General features: G+C 35.7%; 2 protein-coding genes across 2 annotated transcripts; both read right to left on the bottom strand.

Annotated features, from left to right (window-relative positions):
• Nucleotides 3821-19670, bottom strand: LOC109848607 (protein CASP). Its single transcript, XM_020418202.1, has 19 exons — nt 19455-19670; nt 17669-17779; nt 17398-17576; nt 16989-17138; nt 15788-15876; nt 15538-15647; nt 15309-15403; nt 14657-14712; nt 13240-13405; nt 12771-12863; nt 11661-11789; nt 11325-11444; nt 11017-11097; nt 6228-6335; nt 6003-6146; nt 5826-5927; nt 4663-4742; nt 4156-4248; nt 3821-4069 (listed from the first exon to the last, which is right to left on the bottom strand). Exons 1-19 carry the CDS (start codon nt 19537-19539, stop codon nt 4000-4002), a joined length of 2061 nt encoding a protein of 686 aa, XP_020273791.1. The 5' UTR covers nt 19540-19670; the 3' UTR covers nt 3821-3999.
• On the bottom strand, nt 20915-25512 carry LOC109848239 (14-3-3-like protein GF14-E). The gene is made up of 6 exons (XM_020417655.1): nt 25376-25512; nt 23912-24331; nt 23727-23805; nt 23114-23236; nt 21429-21545; nt 20915-21295 (listed from the first exon to the last, which is right to left on the bottom strand). The coding sequence occupies exons 2-6, from the start codon at nt 24307-24309 to the stop codon at nt 21236-21238; spliced, it is 777 nt and encodes a 258-aa protein (XP_020273244.1). The 5' UTR covers nt 24310-24331; nt 25376-25512; the 3' UTR covers nt 20915-21235.

Raw genomic sequence — 27254 nt, forward strand, 5'->3', positions numbered from 1 at the left:
TTGATTCACCAAGGAAACAATCGTCCAAGTCTCGGGATCTAAGACCAAGCTTAGATCCGGAGTATGCCTGCGTAGATCTGAGATCTGATCCTCTCGAACACCTGCCTTATTTGACGTTGATGATCGCCGAGCACCAGATCTGGATGAGCAAGTCCTTGATGTCCCAAAGTTGAGATCTTTTTTAGATCTGAGTCTCCTGAACTGTGCCCGCGCACAGATCTGGGTCGGCCACCCATGGGTGGCCGGGCCTTGGCCGAGCCACCTATGGGTGGCTCGGCTTTGGCCGAGCCCCCTTAGGCATGGTTGTTTCGTCGTTTTCCGCTCTTTCTGGTTCCGGTTCTGTCCGTGATTCGGTTGTGGTTCTGTTGTGAACTTTGATTTGTTCGGGATCTTGATTTGGAAGTCTGGATCCCGATTAGGCAGTAAATCGCTTCTGAGTTCGAGTCCGAAACTGATCTTGATTCGATCGTGATTCGTCTGAGTCTGTTCTCAGTTGGATGACTCATTGATTCTTTGACACTTGGCTTGATTCCGAACGCGTATGGATGCATTCCGTCGCTTACGTGCGATTCGTCGAATTCGTCGCCTCGTTGGTTCGTCGGTTTATGCCGAACTGTGCTAAGGAACCTATAAGCAATTTTATATGCCTACAATATTCATATCTTATTATGAAACAGCTGAGCAGAGAGAGGCTAGAGAGAGGCTATGCAAGTGAAGTTTGTGAAGTTGCAGCATATCTAGAACGCCAATGTGAGAAATCACAGACGAAAGTTTTTTTGTTTTGCACATTTCTTCAAAATAGAAATATAGACACCAATAAATTCATACATTAGAAATATAGACACCTTCCATATACGAATTAATTGCAATCTAGCAAAAGATAGAAACACAAAGGAGGATATCTCAAGCTACAATCATGCATATGCTTTGGCTGAAATTAACCATCCTAGCAACAATGGTTCAATTCCAATTTGACAGAATAATAGAACTTCCCTATCAACTAGCATCCCTGTAAATGCAAACAGTGATGCATACACTATCAGATTCAAACATAATACACGCTTGCTTCCTCAAGATTAAAAAAAGGATTATGATTTCAATAATTGATCAAATGAGGATTCTTTGCATATAGGTGAGAAATTCCTTTTGATTTTTGGGTACAGTATATGTATAGCTTCCTCTCTAAGTTAGATTAGGGCATCTCCAACCCAGCCCTATTTTGGTGCAAACAGTGCTTTTTGTTGCACTGTTCCTTCTCCAATCCAGCCCCATTTTCTGCTCTATTTTGGTGCAAATGAACAGTGCTGCACTAAATATGGCGTCACACTGTTCATCCGTCCCATTACTGTTCACTTTTTTTAAATTTTTTTAAATATTTGTTTTTACCTCTCAATTAATATAAAAATAGATAAAAAGGAATAAAGTGAGAATATATTGAGAATATTCTTTTTTGGTGCAAAAAATAGTGCAATGGGTTGGAGATGTATTATTGTTTGATGTGACTTTTGCACCATTTTGATGCAAATTTTGCACCATTTTGGTGCAATGGGTTGGAGATGGTCTTAATCACGAAACCGAAGCATGTCTTAATCCAACCCAAATTAAACTTCAAAAACCAACAAAAATATGAGCAGAATTTACCTCGGATGAATTTGGATTCATGTTGACAGAGAGATCCAAGAGCTCAAGCTGACGAGAGCTCGATTGGAGATCGGGATTCTCAAGCTGACGAGAGCTCGATTGGAGAAACCCTAGTTTAGTCGGTGTTGAACTAGGGTTTGATCGAGAGAAGAGAGAGAGAGAGAGAGAGAGAGAGAGAGGACTAGAGTTTGGCGACGAGGAGAGATCGGGATCACCACGATCGCGTCGGGGGATTTTTTCCGAGAGAGAGAGAGAGGACTCGAGTTTGGCGACGAGGAGAGATCGGGATCGTCGCGATCGCGTCGGGGGATTTTTTTTTCCGTCGCTCTCCCTCGTTTTCACTAGGGCAACGGAGAGAAATGGGGAATAAAAAAATATATACCCATTTTTCTGCAGTGAAATTCGTTTTCTTTTTCCTTTTTGTTTTCTTTCAAAACAAACAACAGAATCCTACTTTCTTTCACACTTTACTTTCCTTTCTCTCTCCTTTTTGTTTTCTTTCAAAACAAACAACAGAATCCTACTTTCTTTCACACTTTACTTTCCTTTCTCTCTCTTTCTCTCAAACCAAACACAGCCACAACAGAATCCTACTTTCTTTCACACTTTACTTTCCTTTCTCTCTCTTTCTCTCAAACCAAACACAGCCGCAATATATGAACATTTTTTCAGATTCGACATTAAGAGAGGACATTAATTACTGAGCAAATCTGGATGCAGTTAAAAGAGCTTGACTACTTTGCTTCTGGTGGTTAATAAAAATTCATGAGTGGTTTTTTATAATTAAGGAAAAAAAATACTAGCTATATATATGAATAGGGTTGGTTTTCATGTACATGTTTATCAACATCAGGGTGCAGATTAATCTCATTACGTCAACAGACAATGAGCAAAATAGTGACGTCTATAAATTAAAGAATTGATAAACAAATTAATCGTTTGTATAATATTCCATTAATGATAACACCGTCAGTCCTTACAATTGTCGATTCGAACTTACTAAAAATCGTTCCCTCTTATCTCCAAACCATGCACCACTCATCCTTCGGTTCTCATCGCATGAAAGCGTGGCATGGAATCAAAATCCCGGAGGCAATTAATGTGAAGGAGGAGAAAGGAAATGTAGGTTCACAAAGAGACCTACTCCAAGATGAATGAATGTTTCACGACCGTTATATTATAAATATACATGATCCTAACTTACCTGTCATTTTCATTTACATGAGGAGGCCTAAAGATTAATTAGAAATATGAAGGTTTGAGGGTCCCGTGTAAACTGGAAAAAAAAAAGAGCTTAATATGAGAAAACCCCTTAAAATAAATCTGAGAATGTGGTAATCTCAAGAACTATCGCCTGTAAGTTAGGATTTTGTACTGATACGTTAAGGAGAAAAAACAAAGAATGAGAGTGCAAGGTACTCAAATTTCAACAAAAGAAAAAGAAAAAGGTGCGCTGAATCTGCTCATAAAACAAGGATCCAAATACATGAACATAATTTTTTATATTCTGAAATTATTGATTTTAATATTTGCTCTCTGACACAAATCAATTAAGATGCATGGATTTAGGATGTAGGTTAGTTTCCTTTAGTGAATGATGATTTTCGCTGAATATACTTAGTCTCAATATCTCTTCCACCAGTTAAATCCTTGCCTGGTGCGAGGTATGCTTTCTCTACGCTCAATTCCTTTTAATTTGAATGATTAATTATAGATAGACCCCTGCAGTATCATTGGGTTTAAACTTACGTCCCCTTAGTTTTACTTTGAGATTACAGTACCAAAAAAAACAGGTCTTTGTCTATGAATCTAATAGAATCATGGAGTTTACTATGAGATTACAGTACGAAAAAATGAGGCACTATTATATAACTCTTTGATTCAAAACATAACCAAATAGTCTCATTAAGAGAAACTAGGACGAGTACGCATAAAAGCAAGAATCCCAATTAACGAATCTCGCTAAGTCAATACCAATCTTATTCACAAATAAAAGTGGATATCAAACGATGTACATAGTGATAGCATTTTCTGTTGCTAACATTTGCATCTTTAATCCTCGAATTTTCCAGCGTAACCGCCACTTATATTTGAATAATTCAGCAAGTATTTTTTTCAAAAGAATCTCATATTGAAACATCAATTTTGAAAAAGTGTAAATCGTAGCAACATCTGCCCATGCCAAAAGATTGCTGTCTACAGAAATATAAATCAATTATTTTCTATGTAAGTACCATAGTTACAGAAAATTCTCTCTCCTTTATGTACATACATAATTGTTCGTTTTACATCATAGACAAAGGAAAGATATACCCTTTCCATTTCAAATAATAAAAGAACAGTGTTAATATTCTACTTTTATAAGAAGGCATGTGTTAATGTACCATTCTCGGCGTAGATAACATCATCACGAGCATGCGTTGTGGTGCTGCAGGTATAAAGATAATGAATCAACTTACAGAGATGTCAATTAGACTATAATTAAAATTTTACACTATCAACTAATAATAATACCTTTGATAACTCAAGGCTGACATTTTGTAGAGGCATGTAAACACGAGGAGATGCAGTCCAATGGAATAAAAGAATACGAAAGTTCGGGCGTATCTGCAATTAACGGGGCAAACAAAGAAATAAATGCAAGTTAAGTTGACAATAAATCTGACACAGAACCAGTGTATATGGTTCAAGGATCCGAAGAACAGTATATAAAGAAACTTGCTTCCTGTTGTTCACTTATCGAACAAGGTAAATATAGAACCAGTACCACAAAAATTTAGGCTTCCTTTTCATTTAGGTAACAATTTTTTAACTAAACTGACAACTGAAATAACATGAAAGAAACAGCAGGGAAACACTGAACTAGACGCTTGCGAATCAATATTTCAAATGATAACCATTAAGAAACAAGTGGTAAGACAGGGTATGGTAAAAAATAATCTGCCTCAGTGAGATAATCAGATATCCCCATCAGAAGAAATATAAATAAAAGCTTTTTCAGGCGAAAGCGAGTAAACATACTTGTTGCCAAGAAGAAAACGACCGCTGGTAAGTGTGATCTTATCTCTAATACCAAGTTCCTTGTACCTTTGATCCCTCTCCTGATTTAATACATTATAATGTATCAGGCAAAAGGCAAGATGTAATATAAGTCAGAATGAAATACCAAAAATGATTTTCTAAAATGAACAAACTGCCATGAGTCATAACTCATGTTATGTTGACGTTCTAATTAAGCAACATGAATAAAATTATTAAGCATGATAATTTGAAGAGATAATCAGTATCTATTAATATGTTTATTGTATCAACTTTAACAGTGTTAATGAACTTTTTTCTATGCACAACACGGTAACTGCTTTATGGCTATAGATAGATGCTGCATAAACTTTAATATGATGACTATATATTTCCTCAACTTCTAACAGTTAATTATGAACAATGATGCAACAACTGACATGTAGTTGGTCTGGGGCATTCTGTTGCCATATTTCCTGAAGAGCAAAACCATCTTCAGCATGTTAAAAGCCATGTCCATGCTGTGTTAATTTAGAGTTTACATCACAGAATTGACTGAATGACAGGCAAACACTGAATAATATGACCACCACACAATAAGAAATCATGTCTTGGAAAATGGATCCAGAGAAGGTAAACAAATAGACTCGAAGGACGTATATGTTTATCCCATCCCCAGTTCAATGCACATTGTGTATTTTATGCTCTGCATTACAAACACTGCAGTTCAAATATTGTGATTCTCTACTAGGTTACATGTTGACGCTCTTGGTCTCTCATGCCAGAAGCAAGAAAAATGTTATATGCTAGAACTACCTAAAATTGACATAAGTAAGTTCTTTTCAAGATGCATCATTTTCATGTTATGCCATGATATTGAATGATTTATAGGTAGAGAGATATACTAAGATTTTCCTACTATGCATGACATTCTGGAGTTCATAGTTCCCAGAACTCATAAGCCATTAAGTAAAACTTAGGTTGAAGAAAGTTGAGCATAATAATATATAAAGCAATTGAAGTTTTGGCAGAAACGTGAAGCGATTTTTATGAACATGTCTCCTAATTGCAGCTCAGACAGTGATGACATTAATGACAGTATTGCTTGTTCCGTCATTGGTTGGATTTTTGAAAACATAAAAATTTTCTAACTAAGCAACAAGTACCTTTTTTGAGAAAGCAGCAAAAGGATTTATATCATCCTCATAGATTTTCTTGTATTTGGATTCTACATCTGAACTGAAACCACTTTCAATGTCTTCTGCATACTGAAAAGAGACAGAAGGTCAAAACCAAGAAGCACGGACAAATAACTGAAGATCACATAATCATATCAACAACACCTTCTTTGGTCCCCTAGAAACAAGTTTTTCTTGGCTGTAGTCTTGAACATATCGGATCTTTCCATAAAGCTTAACATTATCTGCCTTCGTTTTCTCCAGTTCTGCTGTTAACAACCCTATTTTCTCTTTCAAAAGTCTTACTTCCTGGATATGGAAGTATAAATAAGTTAAAAAAGAATAATTAATGTAAGAAAATAATGAGTTAATCAACATCTGATGTCATACCTCTTCTGTTTCGCGTAATCGCGTACGGAAACGATCACGCTGATTGCATATTACCTTGAGCATTGAATTTTGATCTTGATCGGACACTATATGCCTTTGATCAGTACCCTGATTTGTTAAACAAAGGAAAACATGAAATGATAAAATAAACTTGAGAAAATGACCAAAAGATCATACTTTGCCAAAAGAGATTTGAGTCGAGCAGTAATGTCTCTCAAGGAAATCAGTGTTGCAAATATGATTGACATACAAAATATGAACATAATATATGAGAATGATGGCACAAAATGCACAATCAATATAGGGATTAGAATAATGTTTCTATCCCACTATTTAAAAATGTACAATTCGAATGAGTATGGAACGTGGTGCGGTTTGTTGAATAGATGAGAACAAGAAGATTGCGTTCAAAACCTATGTTACTTGGGTACTTCTATCATGAAGCTGTACCCATACCCAACACATACCCTACACTTATCTGTACACAAACTTCATGGACACTCCTTGGATATATGCATATATTTATTCAGATGTGCTCAATTACATGATGTATGTTTTAATTTAAAACACTTGTCAAGCACTTCTTAGACGTATATCTCACACTTCACAATGCTCACATCCATTTCTTGAAAATCGTTAGACATAGGTCAGATTCGTTTTAGCCCATACCAAGTTTAAAATTGTGATTTTGAAGGGTCGTTTGGGTGTCTAGTTCAAATATGAGTAGCTTCCAATTTACAATGATCAACATAATAAAAGAAACCTAGAAACATGATAGGCATTTTAATTCTAGTAGCACGTGAATTGAAGAACAATAATGATCTCATGTAAATTATTAATCTATATATATATAATATATATATATACTTATATATACCCTACATTTTTACAATTTTGCCATGTCCCATACGAGTACCCGTACCCATTTTCATGCAAGTTAATTCAAAACTAAGCATACAGAACTGGAAAATTAGAGGGCTATTAGTCAACTAAAGTGCAAATAAGAAATTTATTTCAGCCGTAATCGTTGATGAAAATCAGGTCAAAACCAGACTATGTGGAAAGGGGTTAAGAAAATGGAAGCAATTTTCTCATCTTGGATTTAATTATACCGAAAACGTAGATGGATAAAGATGTTTCATCATTCATGCAGCCAGCAAAAGAAGGATGAAACGACATGCTTCTCGGGTATAATATTATTTAAGCACGTGTGATAAATATGTTCTGAAAACTTTAAGCTTAGGAAGTAGGTGTTGGACTTAAAATCTAGGGTCATGTAATTCTGGGACTAGGGACTGCTTTAGGCCATACCCCCATCCCGATCCCAACACTGGTACATTTGTAAGTCCTCTTGAGGTCCTCATCTACAGCTGAAGCCAACCAAATTTTCATTCATTTCTTAGAATAACCAAGCTAACTCTTTATCTTTGTGAAGTCTCGGAATGCTTGGAGTTTATAAGAAAAAACAGAGAAAGAAAGTAGTACTGGAGCCTGCTATAAATTTATCATCTACGCTTATTGGCATGTGCTAACTAAACTTATAATTGTATACATTCATTTGTGTATCATTCTTAAGCTTGATTTTGAAAGAGCATATCATAAATTTGGGTTGAATATTTTTTATTAATATTCTCAAGGTTAGAGTTTATGGATTACCACTGCTTATTCTCTGGTAAAGATACTCTTGTGCTTAATGGCTCTCAGCGAGATATTTATTTGTAACAGGTGTTTGTGTCAGGGAGACCCTTTATCCCCTTTGTTGTTTGTCCTTGACTCCTCGTTGCAAATGTTTCTAGCAGCATGCTAAATAAGAGCAAAGAAAAGGGTACTATTTAAACTTTAGATGATTCTCATTCAAATTTGACCTGCTCTTTGCTGATGATACTCCACTCTCCTCTATGGCCAATACGGAGAAGGTGAGAAATTTAAAAAAAACGACCTGACCTTCTCTCAGTATCTCTGGTTTACTTACCCCTTTAATAACTTATTAGCTTTCTGGTTGGATGGTAATCCTGAGTAACAGCAGAATGTAGAATTGACACCATTCCTGACCTATCTATGTTCGCTTCGCTTTGATAAAATCATTGGAATATGACTGGCCAATTTTGTTGAGTTAAAAAAGAAATTGGGTCCATAGGCTTGCTTTAATCAATCATGTGTTTTCTTCTCTCACTTTTATGTAATGTCCTAGTATATACTAGAGTGGGTTGTCCAGAAGATTGGATGGCCTTGTATAGCGTTTTTTTGTTTAGGAGCTCCTTTCTTAAAAACAAAAGAATCCTTGTATGTGGGGATAATGCTGGTAAATGTAAAGGTCAAGGGTGATTTAGGAGTTGCTTTCTTAGGGATAAGAATATTGCCTTACTTGGCTAGTGGCTTCAGAAGACTTATCCTGTAAATGACTAGATTACTTTTATTAAGCAAAGGTTTCCAGAAGAAGGAAACAGGAAAGGTTGTATGTCATACCCACTTGGGGCCGCTCATCTTCTGTAACGGGTTTTCGGATGCAGTGAGAGCTTCGGGTGTCATGCTAGCTTCTTTAGAAAAGGGGAAAATATCACGTTTTCACTGGATTTACATATAGGAGATACACATTTGCCTAGTGCTAAAAAACAAAAATATTTCTGTTTCTCCCAATTAAACATTGTTTAGGACTAGAGAGTAAAGAATTGCCTTTGTTCGAGATGCCGATTCCTGTTTATTTCCTTCCTGGTTTGCTTTCTTAAGTTGAATGAAGCCAGGAGTTCATTACTACCATTCCTTTCTCTCTGCTAGGGTAAGGGGGCAGTTCATTACAAAGATGACTTTGATTGAAACTTTGACAACTTCAGAGAAGCCTGCCTCCTATACTTCACCTGAGCAATCACAAACAATATGAAACCCCTCATTTTCAGTAGCATCATCTCCTTCCTCTTTTAACATGCTTTACCTCAGCCTCCAACTCCATTCAATGTTTCCTCCTCTTCTCCAATGACTTGACTCTAGTAACTGAACATAAGTCACATAATGACGAAAAGTGTCTGGGAGGCTTCCTCTTAAGTGAGTGCTTTATTGTCCAGCATCTTTGCTGATTGGCGCAAACTAAAATGTGATTGGCACTAACTAAAGTGTAAATGCTTTAATAATCGTGACTATAATCTCAATTAATTGCATTTCCCCTCAAAAGTGAATGACAACAATTCAAAATTTGAACTTCTGTCGAATTCAAAAGAGGGTTTTGATCCCCTAGAAAAAGAAAGAACAAAAAAAGAAAAGAAAAAAGGTTTTGATGTTTTGGATTGTCTTTCCTCAGACTGCTGATCTGGAATCTGATTTTCTGATTTTTCTTCAAACAATTGTTGCCTTCTTTGTTATTTGCAGTCTCGAATGATTAACCAGTTTATCTGAATTCAGAAGCTTCCTTCTGAAAATCTCTTGAGATCTGATGGTACGGATTTACTATTAAATTGGAAATTATTTTATGACATCAACTTTTTTTAGTATAATCTAGACAAACTTTCAGGAAACTTTATCATTCTTAATTTTGCTTTTGTGAGTGTCCGTGTGTGCGCGTGGGAGATACAATTTTACTATACTAGTGTACTAATTAGGATAATTTTATTATTTTTTAAGTTAAAATATTATGCAGATGATCATTTATGGTTTATTACTCGGCTATCTTATGCATGTAAGTGCTTCTCATTATGCTGCTATTGAAGATTATCCACAAATAATTTCCAATTTTCAAACATTTGGGAATAAAACAACTAGCATATCATATGTTTTCTTCTCTTCTATGTGTTGGGGAGTAATCAGGCCCAACCGAGTTAATGAGCTTTGAACAGAAGCAAGAAACCAATTTTAACCCAAAAGCTATAGCTACTAAGTAGTTATCCCAACTCCTATTTTAAACTTATCACTTTTCCTTATCTTATCTGATATGGGACTATACTCACGCATGAATATCCAACAATCTCCCGTGATTATAGTTCAATCTTCCACCGAATTCACTAATTTGGTCTGAACTATCAACCACGAATTCGGCAAATGACTGTTAAACATCCATAAGATCTTTCACCACTTCACTTGTGACCACCACTTCACTAGTAGACTAACCAAACCATATCACTCCTACGGGCATCTGTGGATTAACTTAACTTGGTCTAAATTGACCTTAGTTATTCTCCCGACGCCTCCAGGACTTCACATTGGTCTTCACATTTTTCCCATTCACAATGGACTTGACTTTTATCCAGGCCATTTTTTTTCTTTTTAGTTGGGTCATAACCTTAGCTCCGATAAGGTTTGTTGGGGAGTATTCAGGCCCAACCAAGTTAATGGGCTTTAAACAGAGGTAGAAACCAATTTTAACCCAAAAGCTATTAGCTACTAGGTATTGACCCCAACTCCTATTTTATCTCATCACTTTTCTTATCCTATTTGATGTGAGAATATACACACACATGAATATCCAACACTATGTGCATATATGATCTTAAGAAATTTGCTCCTTTCAAGGATTAAATTTTACCCATGTCAACAATTAAAAAAGAACGTATAATAGCAACATACTCACATTCTAAAGAATAAAATTGTGTACAATAATTAATTGTCCAATGATGTTGTGTGGGCTTATTCAAATTAATTGAATCAGAAAATGTAGAAGTGTTCCGATGCCAGTACTAGGAAAGAAAATGAATATTGTAACAAAGAGAACATAGTTTTTAACCTTGGGCAATCTATTTCTCAAAGATATTAATAAACAAAAAGTACGAAAATAATTGTAATAATGTGAAAACTAACATCATACCTCAGATATCTCACTTGTGCCCATATCCTGAAGATCCCAGTCATTGAAAGCAGAACCCTTACGTTCTGTTGAGTTGTAACCCTGTAGACAGGAAATATATTACTTGAGAAAAACTATCAAATCATTTGTTAATAACAGGGATTAATATAGACACTCGCACAAAGATAATTAATCAATAATTTATCAAAAGTTGAATTATTTGTACGGACACAGAAAAGGCAGAAACTTTTCTCAAGGTTAGTTGAAGTAGCACAGAAGTTATATAAACTTGAATAGCATAATTATTGTCGTGGGAAGATATAACAGACCTTGAGTATGTCATCCTCAAGTTTTGCAATTAACCTTTGTTGTTCATTCACTTTCACAGTCAGCTCTGCAATCTTTGCTTCAGCTGTCTCTAACATACTTGTTTTTTCTGAAATTTTGACCTTGGCCACAGGAAGAAACCTCAATCAGGCAAGATAAGACAAGCTAATGTTAGGATGCAAAATAATAACTTTGATAAATAATAGAACAAATAGTTTCCTGCGTAAAGACTGGTATAACCATATGATCAATATAACAAACTCCATACTCAAGTAGTGATAGAGCTGAAGAAATATCCTTGAATACTATTTCAAATTGTGAATATTTGGAGCTCAGACCTTCAATTGTGTCAATTCATGTTCCATTTTCCTGTTCTTGTCAAGAAGCAGAGACTCCAGCTTGCTCATTTCTTGACCATCAGTAGCTATTTCCCAATCTTCAGACTCAATTGAATTGTAACCAACAGCCTATACAGATAAGACAATTCAAAATCTGTAAAATGGAACCAACCTCAATGGATAGAGTTTCAATAAAAATGGAAATTCTTGAAGAAAACTCAAAGAACTAAGCATTTTATACATACATTAATATTACGAGGAAGTTGTGAAAACAGGGTGATGATCATCAAGCTAATACAAATATGATTACAGTAATCACAAAAGTATAACAATTTTACATGCACATAAAATACCACCTACCTTGTGCTACTTAAGTACTTCAAATTAAACTGACAAATCATATAACACTGTAATACGTAAGCTGGAAGATCACATGAGTAACAACTCTCAGCATGACATGAAAAAGTTTCATAGTTAAGAAATGTTAAGAAGATAGCGGTCCAGTCCTGTTCTTGCACCCATTAACTTGCTTGATATTTTTGGGCAGAATTTACATATCTATGGTAAAATATATAAACAAATTATTGAATTGGGCTCATGACAGCATACTGTACAACCAATGAATGAAGATTAGGGGTCCAATCCTTTAGTTTTCGAAAAGTTTGTTGAAATTGATTCAAGATAAGATTAGACTCTCGTGGAATTGAGGTAGAAAAAGAAGAGAAGATGGTCTGGTGGTGGCTCTTTCTGTTTCTCTCCTCTTTTGTGGGCGTGCGGCAAGACTGCCGTAGTAGTAACCAGAGGTACTGTTCAGGAGAGCAATCCAGAAATCTCTAATTTCCTATTTACTACAGAACTACAGAAATAGTGTCAAGGGTTCAGATAAAAAAATTGAATTCCATTATTCTTCAAATCACTTATCATTTATCATTTCCCAATTACCCCCTAATAGAATCACTGTATGTTATGTCAGAATCAAATAGAAATAACCAGATAGATGCAAGGGAAGATAAAGTTCCTAAGCATTTCATCATGACAGCTTCCAGCATGAGGAGATAGTAAACATCTTGCAGTTGCAGAAGATAAAGCACTTCAGATTAGTAGATGCACCTGCATAATTTTAACTTTTTTACGCAGATCATCAACAAGTTTTGCAGTTGGCCTTTCCTGAAGCTCTTTCTTGATCTCTATAAGAGCAGTATCCTGCCGAACAAGAAAATATTATATTAAAGAATCAGTACCCAAAACTATAACACCACAAATAAAGAAAGTACCTGCAGAAAACAACAAATTAAAATATCACTATCACTATCACTATCAGGATACTATAAAATATTATGTGTAAATCAATGCTATCTTCTTTCATGCATAATTCTTAGTTAGACTACCTCCTGTCAGTTCGAACTTTGGGTAATCCCAAAGGACAAAGTCGTAATCACAAATAGTATGGCTCATGCACACATTATCATGGTGATCTTTATGGAGGTCTGTCATATGCTAGCTCACAGTGCCATGACATGCTCCGCACAAGATGAACAAGATGAATAGAAATCACAATGGAAAAGAATGTAATACAAACCTTCTCATCAAGTAATGTATTTAATTTCTTAATCTCATTTATGTACTGCTCCCTCTCATTCGAGAAGGTGGTTTCCATTTTATGAAGTTCCATATTCAAATCCGAGATTATCTTCTCCTTTGCAATCAAGGAATTTTCAAGTACATTTGTTGGATCCAGATCATCGCTGCACATTTTAAATTCATGCCAACTTCAAATAAGTACAAAAATAAATGAACAGATCAATGCGAAAAAAGAACATCAATGAATATCAAACAGAAGTCAGAAAACAGCACATGTTAAAGTTTCATTTTGAAATAAATTAACAAAAGAGAACAGTATTGCAATTCACAATAAACTTAGGGAGAAAATTTAGTGAAAAGGAATGAGAATACGTATTAGCAATTAGCATATAGTGTGATGAGAGGACCACCAAGGGGATATTCCAACGAGAACAATATCATGTTTTACTTATTTACCTACATTGCTGCAAATAATTATCTTGTGATAATTACATCTACAATCTTTTGTCATTAGATAGCCCCAGCACAACTGTAAACTCATGAAAGTCCACAACAAGAGAAAATTCTAACTGGCAGTTAACTGGTAGCAGTTCTCATGATTGTGTTAAAATAACAGGAAAGAAATATATGGACAAGAGAGGGGCTTTCTAAAAGACCTTGAAAGTTGCATGCAACTTGCTGGTCATGCAACTTAAAACTCATGCAACTAAGTAGTAGCTCTCAACTTCCTATACTAGTTAGGGTTGAGAAGGATGGAAGTGTTAAAGGCTGGTATATAATAGTTTAGGGTACATAAGCTTCCCAAAACTGACTGAAAAATTACTCATGGATGGGAAAAAGTTTTTAGTAAAAATAGATGCAAAAGGTACTACATTGGAACTAGTAAATGAAAGTCTAAAGACATTCATCTATAGGACTGGGCACTACATATTATAATTTGCAATTAAGGGAGAATCTGTGCCAAGATCCCATTCCAAGCTTAGTTTAGACTTTAGAAGGCAATGTGTGATACAGGAATAAAACATTGTCCACATAAGCTTCCACTCAATAAAGATTTGATTTGAAAGTTATCTTAAATGGGACGTGAAGACAAAACCACAGAATAATAGAAATGTTAATCTTACGTTTTACCAAGTTACCAAGGTTGAAACACTAGTCAATTTATCAATAAGCTGGAGTCCCACAAGGCTAGAAAGCTTATTTGATTGCAGTAAAGATCAACAGCCAAATCTCTTCTTGGCTTTCATGTCATGATACATTGTCACCAACCTATATTTGTCTAGGAACATCATAGTATGTAAAAGCTATAATCCAAAAAGTGATGCTTTTAATTTTTTTTTTGAACGAAGACATAGGACAATTTAGATATACCTGGTAAAATAATAGAAAATATGAAGAAAAGAAATATGGCTCACCTGTTTTTATTTTCATGTTCTTCATTAGTCGTTTGCAATTGAGAACGCAAAACACCCTGCATGAATATAATAAAAAAGGGAAAATTCATCAAAAGTGAATTCTTCTTTCACTCACTAATATTACAACTAAATGAACTAATCAGTTTTCATGTCAAACTCATATAATGGTAAAAAGCTCTACATGGTGATGGAACTCGAATGCATGACTTCTACTTGAATATCATAGAATATATGAGCATCCACAATTGCTCTCAAGAAAAATGACCAGTAATTGAACAATAGAAAATATAAGGCTCCAATTAGAAGTTCTGAGTTTTTAAAGCCTGGATTTGATATACGTCATCGAGGAGGTCTATCTTGTACTATACTCTTTCTTAAGTAATTCAACAAAATTACATAAGGGTTAAAAGTACTTTGAGCTAAAGAATTGGCTGTAAAGAGAACATGCCTCCTCACCAGTCAGTATTAGTTGTACTTTGAGAATTGGGTGCCCACGAGAAACATGCCTTCCTTCTCACAAGTTAGGATTAATTGTACAATGTACATACACATAAATTTTATATCAAAGGAGGGGGGAACATCCAAGTTATTTGCTCATGCTAAGATTTGCAAGGTATTATGATCATACAAGAAATACAGGTTAGTTAATTACCTTTTCTCGCTCCAAACTTTGTAAACGCGTTTGAGCCCGCTCAACCTCATCCATAAGAAGATTGACCTCAGCTTGCCTAGCAGCTCTTTCCTCCTCTGGATGTTAAAAATATTTCTATCTTAGTAATTTTGCAAAATGATCTTTTTGTGTTTAAAAGTTTAAACTTATTTGACAGCATGTTGCTGCATAAATGAAATGGCAACACATCATGTACAGAAAAACACTGAACCTGATTGAGCACGAAGTTCAAACATTTGGCTTTGTGCAAATTCGTGTAATTTCTGCATATTCATCACACTCTCCTTGGCTTGTCGCAGTTGATCCTGCAACAGATACTCCCTGCTCAATGAGTTCAAAGGACATGTTACAGTCTCCAAACCAGTTAAGTAAAACAAAATAAAAAGCTTTTTATGATGATGTTAGAAAAAGAAAAGGAGATTTTAAGAGTAAATGGACTATTTTCACAGCAATAAAGGCACCTTTCTTTCAGAACCTCCAGTGTCTTCTGACTTTCTTCAGCTAGACTACGCTGCTTGATCTCAACTATTTCTCTCACTTTCTCCTCCATCTGCACACTCATTCAATAGTCATATTACAATTTAATAAGATGATAAGATTGTGAATTTTAAATCAATATGAACTTGGATGAATACCTACTATATTTAATTTTATAACTCATAATATCACGAAAAATCCATAGCAAATGGAGAAGAGAAATGATCATGATACCTAATAGTTCCAGGAATTTGAGATTACTTAACAATTGAAACCAGTGTAATCAAATTTGTCACATGCTTTGTTTCACTGCAAAGGTTTGGGCTATGCTAATTTAAGACGATATATAAAGGGGATACATCTATTGGATCTGCATTTGAGGTGAGGGTACATTGGGAACATTAGCATTGGCATTTGCACATGTATCTTCTGTGCAAGTAGCAAAGGGACAAACATAACATCTAGACATGTAACCTAAGAATTATGACAATAAGAATTTTCATCTTTTACACCTATGAGTGACCACTTAGCTGATACCTATTAAAAAATCAAAAAGAAAATTGCTTTTAACCAAAAAAACATATCATAATTTTATAACTACGTTAAATAACCAAAGCTAAAATTCAAATTTTAGAGTCAGATAAGTACACTGAGAAAAGGTTCAACATTGGTTTTAAATGAATCAAAAGAGCTCACTAAACCAACAAGTAGTTGAATACACTACATTTATTTCTCAATTCATAGTTTTCATGATCAAGATTCGTATACAGTATGAACCAAAATGTTAAAAAGGTGGATCACAATTCAAGTGGAGGTGAAGCCCTAGAAAATTATATAGTTCTCAAATTTTTGAGGGTTATTTGCACTTTAATACCCCAAAGTTTCACCCTTTTTTTGCTTTTTATATCATGAAGTCCTATTTTGACACTTTGATAGTCCCAGACTGCAAAAAGGTTGACGTCAATTTTGTTCAAGAGTATAAAGATAGAAAAGTGAATTAAACAAAATTTCTTACCAAATTTTTGTGTTTGGAAGAAGTGAGGAACAAAGGGCATTGGGGTTGCCCAATTAACATCATTTTGAAAACTTTATCAAATTATCAAAATCTCCAGGGTATCAAAATTAAAATGGGTGAAACTTTAGGGTATTAAAGTGCAAATAGGCCAAAATTTTGTAAGCTCTAACCTGTTGCTCTAGCTGGCGATTGCGCTCCTCAAGTCTTCGTATTGTAGCCTGCTGATTCTTTAGATGTGCTGCTTCAGCCCGATACTCTTCAAGTTCAAGCTTCATCTTTCGATTTTCTGACTCAAGTTCAGAAATCTTTTGGTCTTGGTCCTGTATTACATAAAACAATTTAATGAAGAAATTAGAATGACCAAAATAGAAGAACACTAGCAAGTTTACAAATGTCATGCAATTAGATGTGCACACACGAGTTAATTAATGTGCAAGTATGGCCTACATACTGTATGTGAATAGGCAAACTCATTTTTTGCAAATAAATAACTTTGAACAAGTAACATCCTGAGAATTGAGATAAACTGCAAGCAAATGCAATAACTGCTGAAGAAAAATACCAAGTCATAATACTCACAGAAATAGAAGCAAGAGCTGGATAGGGGTCTGGAGCTTCATATAGCTTCTGGTAAATGTTAAGAAAAGCATTTTCACCAAATTTTGCTCTTTTAGTTATATTATCCACTTCTTCTTGGTAAGCCTTCAGTAACGAGTTAAACAAGTTTAACTTCTCATCCGCTGATGCTTTCTTAAAATCTGGAAAAAGACGATATGACAAATGGATACGATCAAATGTCGATGCCTACAGGATCATAATCAGTAGTTAGTAATATCAAGAATGGCAGTACCTCTAGTACTCTCTGCAAGTTTTCGCCTGTTTTTCTGACTGTTGTCCTGATTTTCAGCAATCTTCAGTCCCTGTTCATCGAGTCCACTCCTTTCTTTTTCTAAGTCAAATTCTGCTTGCAATGCAGGAAGAGAATAGAATTATGTTCCAAGTGTGAAAAACAATAAAACAATAGCGATAACAAATCTTTATTCCAAGAGGTCAGCTACATGAATCATATTCTTGCACTCAGTTCCGTTGAAGGTTATCTCTTCCAGTAAGTTAATCACTATTGAATCTTTCTACGTAGTTCCATACAAATTTATTTGGCCTACATCTAGTCCTTATTCCTCCATTAGTTATAAACTTAGGGTGTGCTTGGTTGCTTTCCATCATTTTCCAAAAATATCTTTCCTTCACTTTTTTTGTGTTTCCTTCACTTTCATGAAAGATTTTTCTTGTGTTTGTTTCGCCCAAAAAAATAGGGTAAAAGTAATTTCCACCACTTTCCATAGTTTGGTTCACATGAAAGGGGAAAAAAAAAGGAAAGTGATATATGTGAATAGATTCACTTAGAGTTACAATTTAAATCTCTTTTGCAGTTGAGTAAGATTGCAAGTGAAATTTAAGCTCAAACTTACATAAGCTGTCGTGGTAGATGCAATACTTTTGCAATTATAATAAACTTAGCACATCCTAAATTAATCAGTTGATAATTAGGACCCCTAAAATAATCAAACTAAAGTCAAGCAAAAAAATTTCACATCGGCGTTTCATCAAACACCTACCACACTCATCTATCTGCACCTCATCCAACCCACACCACTTCCCATTGACATCCCACTCCTCAAAATTCCCTCTTCACCATCTTCGGCCCCTCCTGATCCCCAACTTCCTCAACCCCCACTCAAAATCCCAAACAAAACTTCCTACCCCCACCATCTACACCATCGCATTCACCAACCTCGCAGGCTTCCTCATCCCTCCCTCCCTCCTCAACTCCCCCAAAACCCCAGTCAAGATCTTCCCAATCTCATCATTGACATCTCTATTGTTGGTGGTTCTTGACAAAGAGTTGACAATGTTGGCATAGAAGGAGAGGTTGTGGGAGGAGTGGGAGGAGGGCGATGTACTCCAAAACGCAGCGGGAATTATTTTTTTTATTGCGAGTCGATAAATTTTCTGCCAAAATCGGAGGTTTTGGAGAGGAAACATGGTTTCCGCTTTGGGTGATGTGGCATGCATTTTCCTTCAACCTTTCCCTTTTCTTTTTGGCAAACCAAACATCCGAAAATGAAGAGTCTTGACGTTTTTTTTTTTAAGTTTTCCTATGGTATCAGGTGATTTTTTGCGGTTTCCTTCACTTTTTTGCCCAACCAAACACGCCCTTATAATCTTATCACTTCCTCCAATTAATGCATTTTAATGGTCTCCGTAGGACATGACCAAACTGTTCAACCATCTCAACCGATTCTCTCTCATTTCATTATGCGCAACTCCAACTTCCTACGAATTCACTAATTTCTTATTATATCTCTTAAGTGTCTCATCTTCAACATATCTCCTAATATAAAACAATGAACCTAACTTATAAATCTTAGATCCACATAAATCTCGACAGTGGGATTATTCTAACAACTAACGGAGCATTTCCAAGTGCCCAATTCGAAATGTGCTCATAAAACCCTCAATCAGCACGTTTAGTTTTGGATCTAACTTCGTTATCAACAGATTCCACGTAATTTCAACCTAAAATAAATTCATAAACCCTAAAATTTCCATCAGATCGAAGAGATGTTTGATAGTACCTCTCCAGAAACTGCAGACGACGGCGAGAGGCGAAGGGGAACCTCCCTTGTCTCGATCGGCGGTCGATTGGGACGAAGACTCCATTGACGACGGATTCGATCTTGATTCAGCTTGAGTTTTGTCGCTGGAGATTATGAGATCGCATCCGAAGGAGGAGGGAGATTTACTTTGTTTTTAGTGAGGTTTACCAGAGAGAAGGATGGTTGATCGGTCACTGGATCGAGCTTGAAGTGGGAGGCATCGAACCCAACCCCGTTAGAACCCGATCCAATACTGTAAATGAAAGGCTGGGCTGGGCTGGGCTGGGCTCGAGCAGTTGTTAAATCTTAGAATAATCTATTCCTGTGTAATAATAAAAGAGGATCCAATATTCACTATTTATACTACAGTAAATTACTATTAACATTATTATTGTATCATTATCACTGTAGTATTATTACTGTAACGCATGCGAGAACTGTAACGTTTAAAAACATTACTGCAACATTATCACTATGCTTAGGCAGGATACTGTAACATTTAAAAAAATATTACTATGGCACTTACAAATACTATATGTAACTACAGAATTACTGTAACGGAAATAAAAATATAGAGGTCGTGCTTTGTACAGGGTGCACACTAGTATAAGTTGATAAGAGATGTTACTTGTTGGGGCCTATTTGGCCTACGGTTTTACAAGAAATCCTCGTACCGTAAATTACTAAATACTTCCTTAATTCTTCACTTTTGATTTGAATTTCAAATTGCCCTTTCCCCCCTCCTCTTAAGAACTCATTGCTTATAACTTCGTTGAAAGGAAGTTTTTTGGTTCGGTAAAAAAAGTTTGGAAAGTTTTTTTTAATACAAAATGGGACTTTATTATTAATTAATTATAAAAAGGAACAAGGTCCCTAGCTAAACAAGGAAGAAGAAATTGACGAGCGTGCCCGACCCAACAAACTGCAGATAAAATAACACAACCAAATATGTTGCTAGGGTTTCCCTATAAAAGGGAAACCCGAGAGCCCGAGATTGTTGTTCCCCTTTTTCTCCTCTTTCGCGATTTTTTGGGTGGCGGCGGCTCTCCTTTTCTCCTCTCTCGCGACCTCTCTCTGCTCACGAGTTTTTGAGGAAGTGAATTAAAGAGAGAAGGAATTGATATTTAAGAATGTGATAATATTACTGAAGCTAGTAATATTTAGCATTTATTAAGAGATCTCAAGTTTGAGATCTACTCTTGTATTGTAATTTCTTGTTGATTAATAACAAATTAATTGTGTGGCTCCCGAAGACGTATGCAAGTTTGTCGAAACTCGTTAAATCTCAGTGTACTTTTCTCTATACCGCGTTTCTGATGTTTTAGAGGTTTCGGCGTAAATTCCCAACACAAATAATCTAAATCATTATATCCAAAGCCCAGAACCAAAATGAAGGACACATAGGGCAACACAAAACAGCACAGCTGGATTAACACTCAGATATCAAACATTAGCATGGATGATAACTAGAAGAAAGAAAACTGTTACAAAAGGATTTCCCACAATAACCACAAGGCCATTAACACCCCAGAAGAATGCTTCCACACCGACATGAATTACCAAATATGTTTTGTTTTAAAGGTCTAGAACAATCCATCCATAAGCTCAAAATGGTCCTGAGCTATTTATCGTCGAGCATATGAATGCTGACTACATTTCTATAAATTGAAAACCAAAGGTCTAGCAGATGAGCTTATCTATATTTTCCAGTACCAGAGGAAATATTCTAATGCCTAAGGGTCTGGAATAATAGATGAGTATCACTGTCCCTCGCCAGACTCTTTCTTTGCAGCCTCCTTAATCTCATCACCAGCATCCTCCTGGTTAATTTAAAAAAAAAGAGTTATATGATAAACACAGATAAAAAAAAGAAACATACTCAAAAGAAGAAAGCTATCCAGAGATCTCGCAACAGATCATGTATAAAGAAGAACCATATGAGAGAGGACAAACCGTGATGTCAGAGGTCCATAGAGTCAAATTGTCACGGAGAAGCTGCATGATCAATGTGCTGTCCTTGTAAGATTCCTCGCCCAAAGAGTCCAGCTCTGATATAGCTTCATCAAATGCCTGTGGAAACAGAGCACCAGTTTCACAAGGGAAGAGTAGTTAAAATGAAGTGTTCGTTAGGACCACAAAAACCAATACAATCGGCATGATTCCCCTTGATCTTAATGGCATTTTACAGCAGTCAAGTTTAGCATTCATGATCATCTAAACATGAGTTTTGGGAACTTGGGCCCAGCATGATTTGCTGAAGTTTAATGAAGTACTTCTTGTAGGGCATATAGGTACCAAATGCAAAACTAATTCATATTCAGATCTTACATTGACCTACACTGCTCCATTAACTGATATTCTCAGTATAAGTTATATTCTAGTTATATGCCAGCAAAGATTCAAGCACCCTTTATCCTCTATTCTTTGGATCTCTAATGGACACCTCCACAACTTTCGCATTTAATAATCTCAAGCCACAAATAAGCTTGGAGACCAACCGTGCCATACAAAAAAGGCTTACAAAAGTCAAAGCTGTGGGCAAACTTGCCCAAAGACAATAGGGAATATGCATGCCATTTAATAAGTTGTAGTCAATGCTGAATCTCGTGACCAGATTCAACTGAAACCTTATTTGACATCATTAAATGTTTTGACGTTATGATGCAAACATGCCCTTTATATAAAATGTTAAAATGTCAAAAAAAAAATGTTCAGCATCTAGACACACATAATTGATCCTTTGAGATAGGAGAACAGAATTAAACTGATGAAGAGGAAGTTTCCACAGTTCTTGAGATTACGTTGTACAAAGTTGACTGACAAGAGTGCAAGGGTGTATAAATATGAAAGAGACCGCCTCTAGATTAGCAATGAAATTTTAGCTTCTCTATAAACATCTGTGTAAACAATACATGTAGGCTATGGTACTCTCCTGTAAAAAATGTCCGTACAACATGGTAACTACATGCTATACAACCACATATTAGGTACATAATTGGCAGGGGATCAAGATGATTGCATGCATTGACTTGACATGCAAATCATTTACCTGTAGATGTGCATAGGTAAATAAACACCAGGAAATTTTCACCACATTACACTTAATCCACCCATATCTCATAGCAAAAATTGATCGATCAAGAAGAAACATGATAAATATGCACAAGGTATACTAAAAACTAAAACACTAGGGATACATATTCTGTCATTGCCTAAGAGATTAAAATAATGGTTCACTTTTTTACACAAATCTACGTAGTTAAATCTGTGGAAGACCACTTCTTCAGTCATATACGTGTCTTTGAAAGCCTTGCCGCCCCCAAGGATATGTCTGTATATTCATATTTCAATGATGACCATATTTCGTCATCCATCTAAGTAATCTTTGAAATCTAAAACAAGTAATCTGTGAAAAATCTATGTTTGAACTACACAACTTTTTAAGGCATGCCAAAAAAAATTAGTACTCGAGAGTGTACCAGGATCACACACCACTAAAACTTGAATATCAAATTCAAAATGCATGTCAATACATGTAATTATATCATAGAAAATCTAATGTTTAGAGCAACAGAACGCTTGAGTCAATGCAAAAATGAATTGTATTACAAATAAATTAAAGCAAAACAAAAATATACCTGCTTTGCAAGAGCACAAGCACGATCAGGTGAGTTCAGAATCTCATAGTAGAACACTGAAAAATTGAGCGCCAAACCAAGTCTGATCGGATGAGTTGGAGACAACTCTGCCACAGCAATGTCCTATACATAAAAAAAGCCCAATTTCTAAGCTGATAACAGAAGTACAGCTAATCTTATGGGATAAAAAGTTCACATAATGCAGTTATTCTACACCCACCATACTGTCTGGAGTGCATAATACCGAAGAAAATCATGATGCACAATGATAACTCCACAATGTGAAGCAAATATATAGCTAGAAGTTCGGATTCTTTGTCATTTATAAACATACAACATAAACAATAAATTATCACGAAAATGCGAGAGAAAAACTTGGTAAATAAAATTTTTTAAAGAAGAAAGACATATTAGATAAATGGTGACAATGTATATAGATATAGATATGCTCCTTGAGAACATCAAATGAAGATGACCAATCCTAAGGTGGATGTTAAAGGAATAGTTATATATGGTCAAAAAGAACAAATAAAATACATGGGTCAATGATTGATGATAGATGGTCGATGACAGTAAAAGTAGGAATATCTTCGATATGTAGTAAACTACTGACCTGAGCAGATTTGTAGGCCAAGAGTGTGTTCTCAGCAGCCTCTTTCCTCTCAGCACCAGTTTTGAACTCAGCAAGGTACCTGAAAATCATGTAAATAATTAGCAAAATTAACACAGATAAAGTTGATAGAGGCATATTCTCATGACTTTTTCATATTCATGTAAGGTTTCTCTATGATGTCTTACCTATAGTAATCACCCTTCATCTTGAGGTAAAACACCTTGGACTCAGCAGCAGTTGAGGATGGGACAAGGTGAGACTCGAGAAGTTTGAGGATCCCATCACAGATCTTGCTGAGCTCTGTCTCAATCTTGCCCCGATACTCCTTGATAATGTTCACATGATCTTCATTTCCACGGCTCTCCTCCTTCTGCTCAATGGAGGATATAATACGCCACGAGGCTCGGCGAGCCCCAATCACATTCTTGTAGGCAACAGATAGAAGGTTCCTCTCCTCCACAGAGAGCTCTTCGGTTTCCACGGTCTTCACTACTTTTTCCATGAACTCCACCATTTCCTCATACCTCTCCGCCTGTTCTGCCAACTTAGCCAAGTATACATTTTCCTCTCGAGATGAAGACATCTTTCCTCTTTTCTTTTTATACCTGTATACAAATTAAAATTTTATGTCGATCAAAGGAATTCAATGTATGGGCTATGAATTATTTAAAAAAGGTTAATTGCGAACAGACCCCATATCAGCCAAATGCGAATAGACCTCCTCTAGCTATATTTGTGGCGACTAGACCCTGAGTAGTATTGTCCCAGGTGTGAATACCCCTTTAATGAACTTCTAAGACTCTTAAAAAGTTTGAGAAAAATTGGCAATTGAGGGTCTATCCTCACCAATAGAACTGTAGGGGTCCTAACCGCCTCCTCACACCTTTTTTAAAGATTTAAAAAAAAATTCACTCAAGGGGTCTACGCAAAAATAGAACTACAAGGATCTAGTTGCATTTGGGTGGTACTTCAAGGGGCCTATTCGCAATTAAAAATTTCAACATAGAGAATTAAAGAGTGGAAATAGTCAGTGTTCTCAAGCCAAGGGAGAAAGTTCTGCATTTAGTAGATTTTGGGTTTAGTGTTCTTGCCAATCATTTTTCAGCATTATTTTCTTAGTTATATAAAAGTACTACTGGGTCTGATCAAATTTCACATGACTGATGCTAACAACATACAGGGGAGAAATATACACAATAAATGATTTTTTTTCCTTCAATACAATATTCAACATTTATGCATACAAAATAACTCCTTTTGTGTTCTTTGATTGCCAAATTTGATCAAAATCAACCATTCATCAACTGCATACTGTTATTATAGATAATTTTAGATAAACAGAAGACCCAAGAAAAATCATTCAAATATAACAACTAACCTCCTTTTTTTTTATTCAAATAAAACTAAACATGTACCTAAGCAAAGAACAATCTTTCTTCCCATCTAATTGATCAAATGGTTGTTCGCCCAACACATCAAAGATCTATTAAACAAAATGCATCGGAATCCAAGAACAATTACATCTCCACAGTTGAATTAATTAAAAAGAACTCAGATCTCGTCACTAGAAGAACAGCAGATGGTAGAAGATAATAACAGCATAAATCTTTTAAATAAAATAAAACAAAAATTTGAAAATTTAATGTTACCTTTCGCTCTTGGAGACTGAATTAGGGCAAATGAGATCGAGAGAGAGGGTGGAATTAGGGACGAGGATGAAGAGCCCTAGAAATAATCGGCCCAAAGTGGTCGATTTCCCAATGGGGGGTGGGCACGTGGGAAGCACGTGGGGCGGCAGAACTTTTCGGAGGTCGCGCGCGTCATGTGCCTCCCGTGGGCCCGACATGGATGAGGTGGATCCTTTGCCTGCCGTTGGATTCGGGGGACTGCATACTAGAAGGTCCACTAAAGCTGAGCAAGTAAACAAAGGTAACGTCACCCAATTGTTTTACGCCCGTGTTCTTGTTTGCAATTCTATTTTGATTTTTGAAAAAAACTTTGCTACGGGACTCAAAATATGAGATCAACATGGGGACATATAAGATATTCTCTTTCTATTGCATAATGAGCTGGTCATCATTAATGATGACCAGCTCATTATGTAATAGGAAAGAAACACTTCACCTGTTCACTAATGAAGAATTTTTCTTTTAAAAAAATGTCAGAGAACCCCCTACCTTTGGACTATTATTAGAGAACCCTGCGTAACTTTAAAATATAAGAAAATCTTCCTTAAGTAGGTATTATTAAAAAATCTCCTTTAACTTCAAAATTTTAGCGAAAAAACCCATAACCCCTTTAGCCACGACTTTTTACAAGAGCGGATAAAATTATGTAGCAGGATAATTTTTCAGTAAAAATTGTGGTTCACGCTTTTAGGATGGTTTTGTGATAAATTGTAATTTTTGGTTGCAAAATTTATTATTCAAACTTCAGTGCAAGAAAAGCACGATATACTTGCCAAACAAATATTTGAGGCAAAGTTGTGACATTCCAGAATTTGTGAAAATTATAGAGGCAAGACATTTTCAGTTATTTCATCGAATAATTAACACGCTTGTTCGAATAATACTGGAGGGTTTTATTAAACCACATAGATGTGATTTTATCTAAATCCACTATAACTCTTTATAGTATAAGAATTTAAATCATAACAAATTAAGATAATTTGTATCGAGTGGGCCAAAACTTTATCCGGATACAACATCAGTCACTTCTCACCTCCTACGCAACGATATGCATTCAACTTAAATTTTAGCTAAGTTTGAACTTCAACATATCAATAGCCAATTCATGTTAATTTTCACAGATTTATAGCTAGTTTAAAAATAAATAAATAAAAGACGAAAACTCCGACAATGCCAATAGTTTCATAACCACAGAACACCAAACCCTTGATCTGCAAAAAGATACAAGTAAAACTTGCATTTTCCTGGAAATTAATTCTTCGCAAATTAAGATGGACGCTCATTAATAAACTCCTTCAAATTAACCAAAGAAGAATGGAACAAATCCGATGCCAAACATCTCTCTCTTTCTTTATGCAGTTGAGCATGATAACCAAGATTGAACGAAAAACCTGTAGCTGTGCTTAATTTGTAAGGAGGAGAAAATGAAAGGTTTAAGCTTCTTTCGCTTTCTCGTGTATACTAGCTAGCAACGTATCATCTGAGAATTAAGTACATGAATGCCCTTAAGAACTTGAGGATCACATACATTTAGTATGAGATTTAGAGCTAAACTATTGTCGGTACAGTACCTGTCAGCCTCAACGTATGTTTCAACACCAAACCTCAGGAGTTGATGAAGACTGATGGTATAATTTCATCGTGTAAGGCGTCTTCACATCTTGAAGGTATTTTACATGCGCCGACAGGATGCACATATTATGAATTTGAAGCTAGGGTAGCTTATACCATCTTAAAGTCTCTCGCAATACACCAAAAGTACGGAATCGTTGTGACAATTGAGAACTATGACTTCATATACTCTGACAACTGGCATAGTAGGTCTAGTGAAAATACCAAT

The sequence above is a fragment of the Asparagus officinalis genome, chromosome 7 (assembly GCF_001876935.1).
Source record: "Asparagus officinalis chromosome 7, Aspof.V1, whole genome shotgun sequence".
Lineage (NCBI taxonomy): Eukaryota > Viridiplantae > Streptophyta > Magnoliopsida > Asparagales > Asparagaceae > Asparagus > Asparagus officinalis.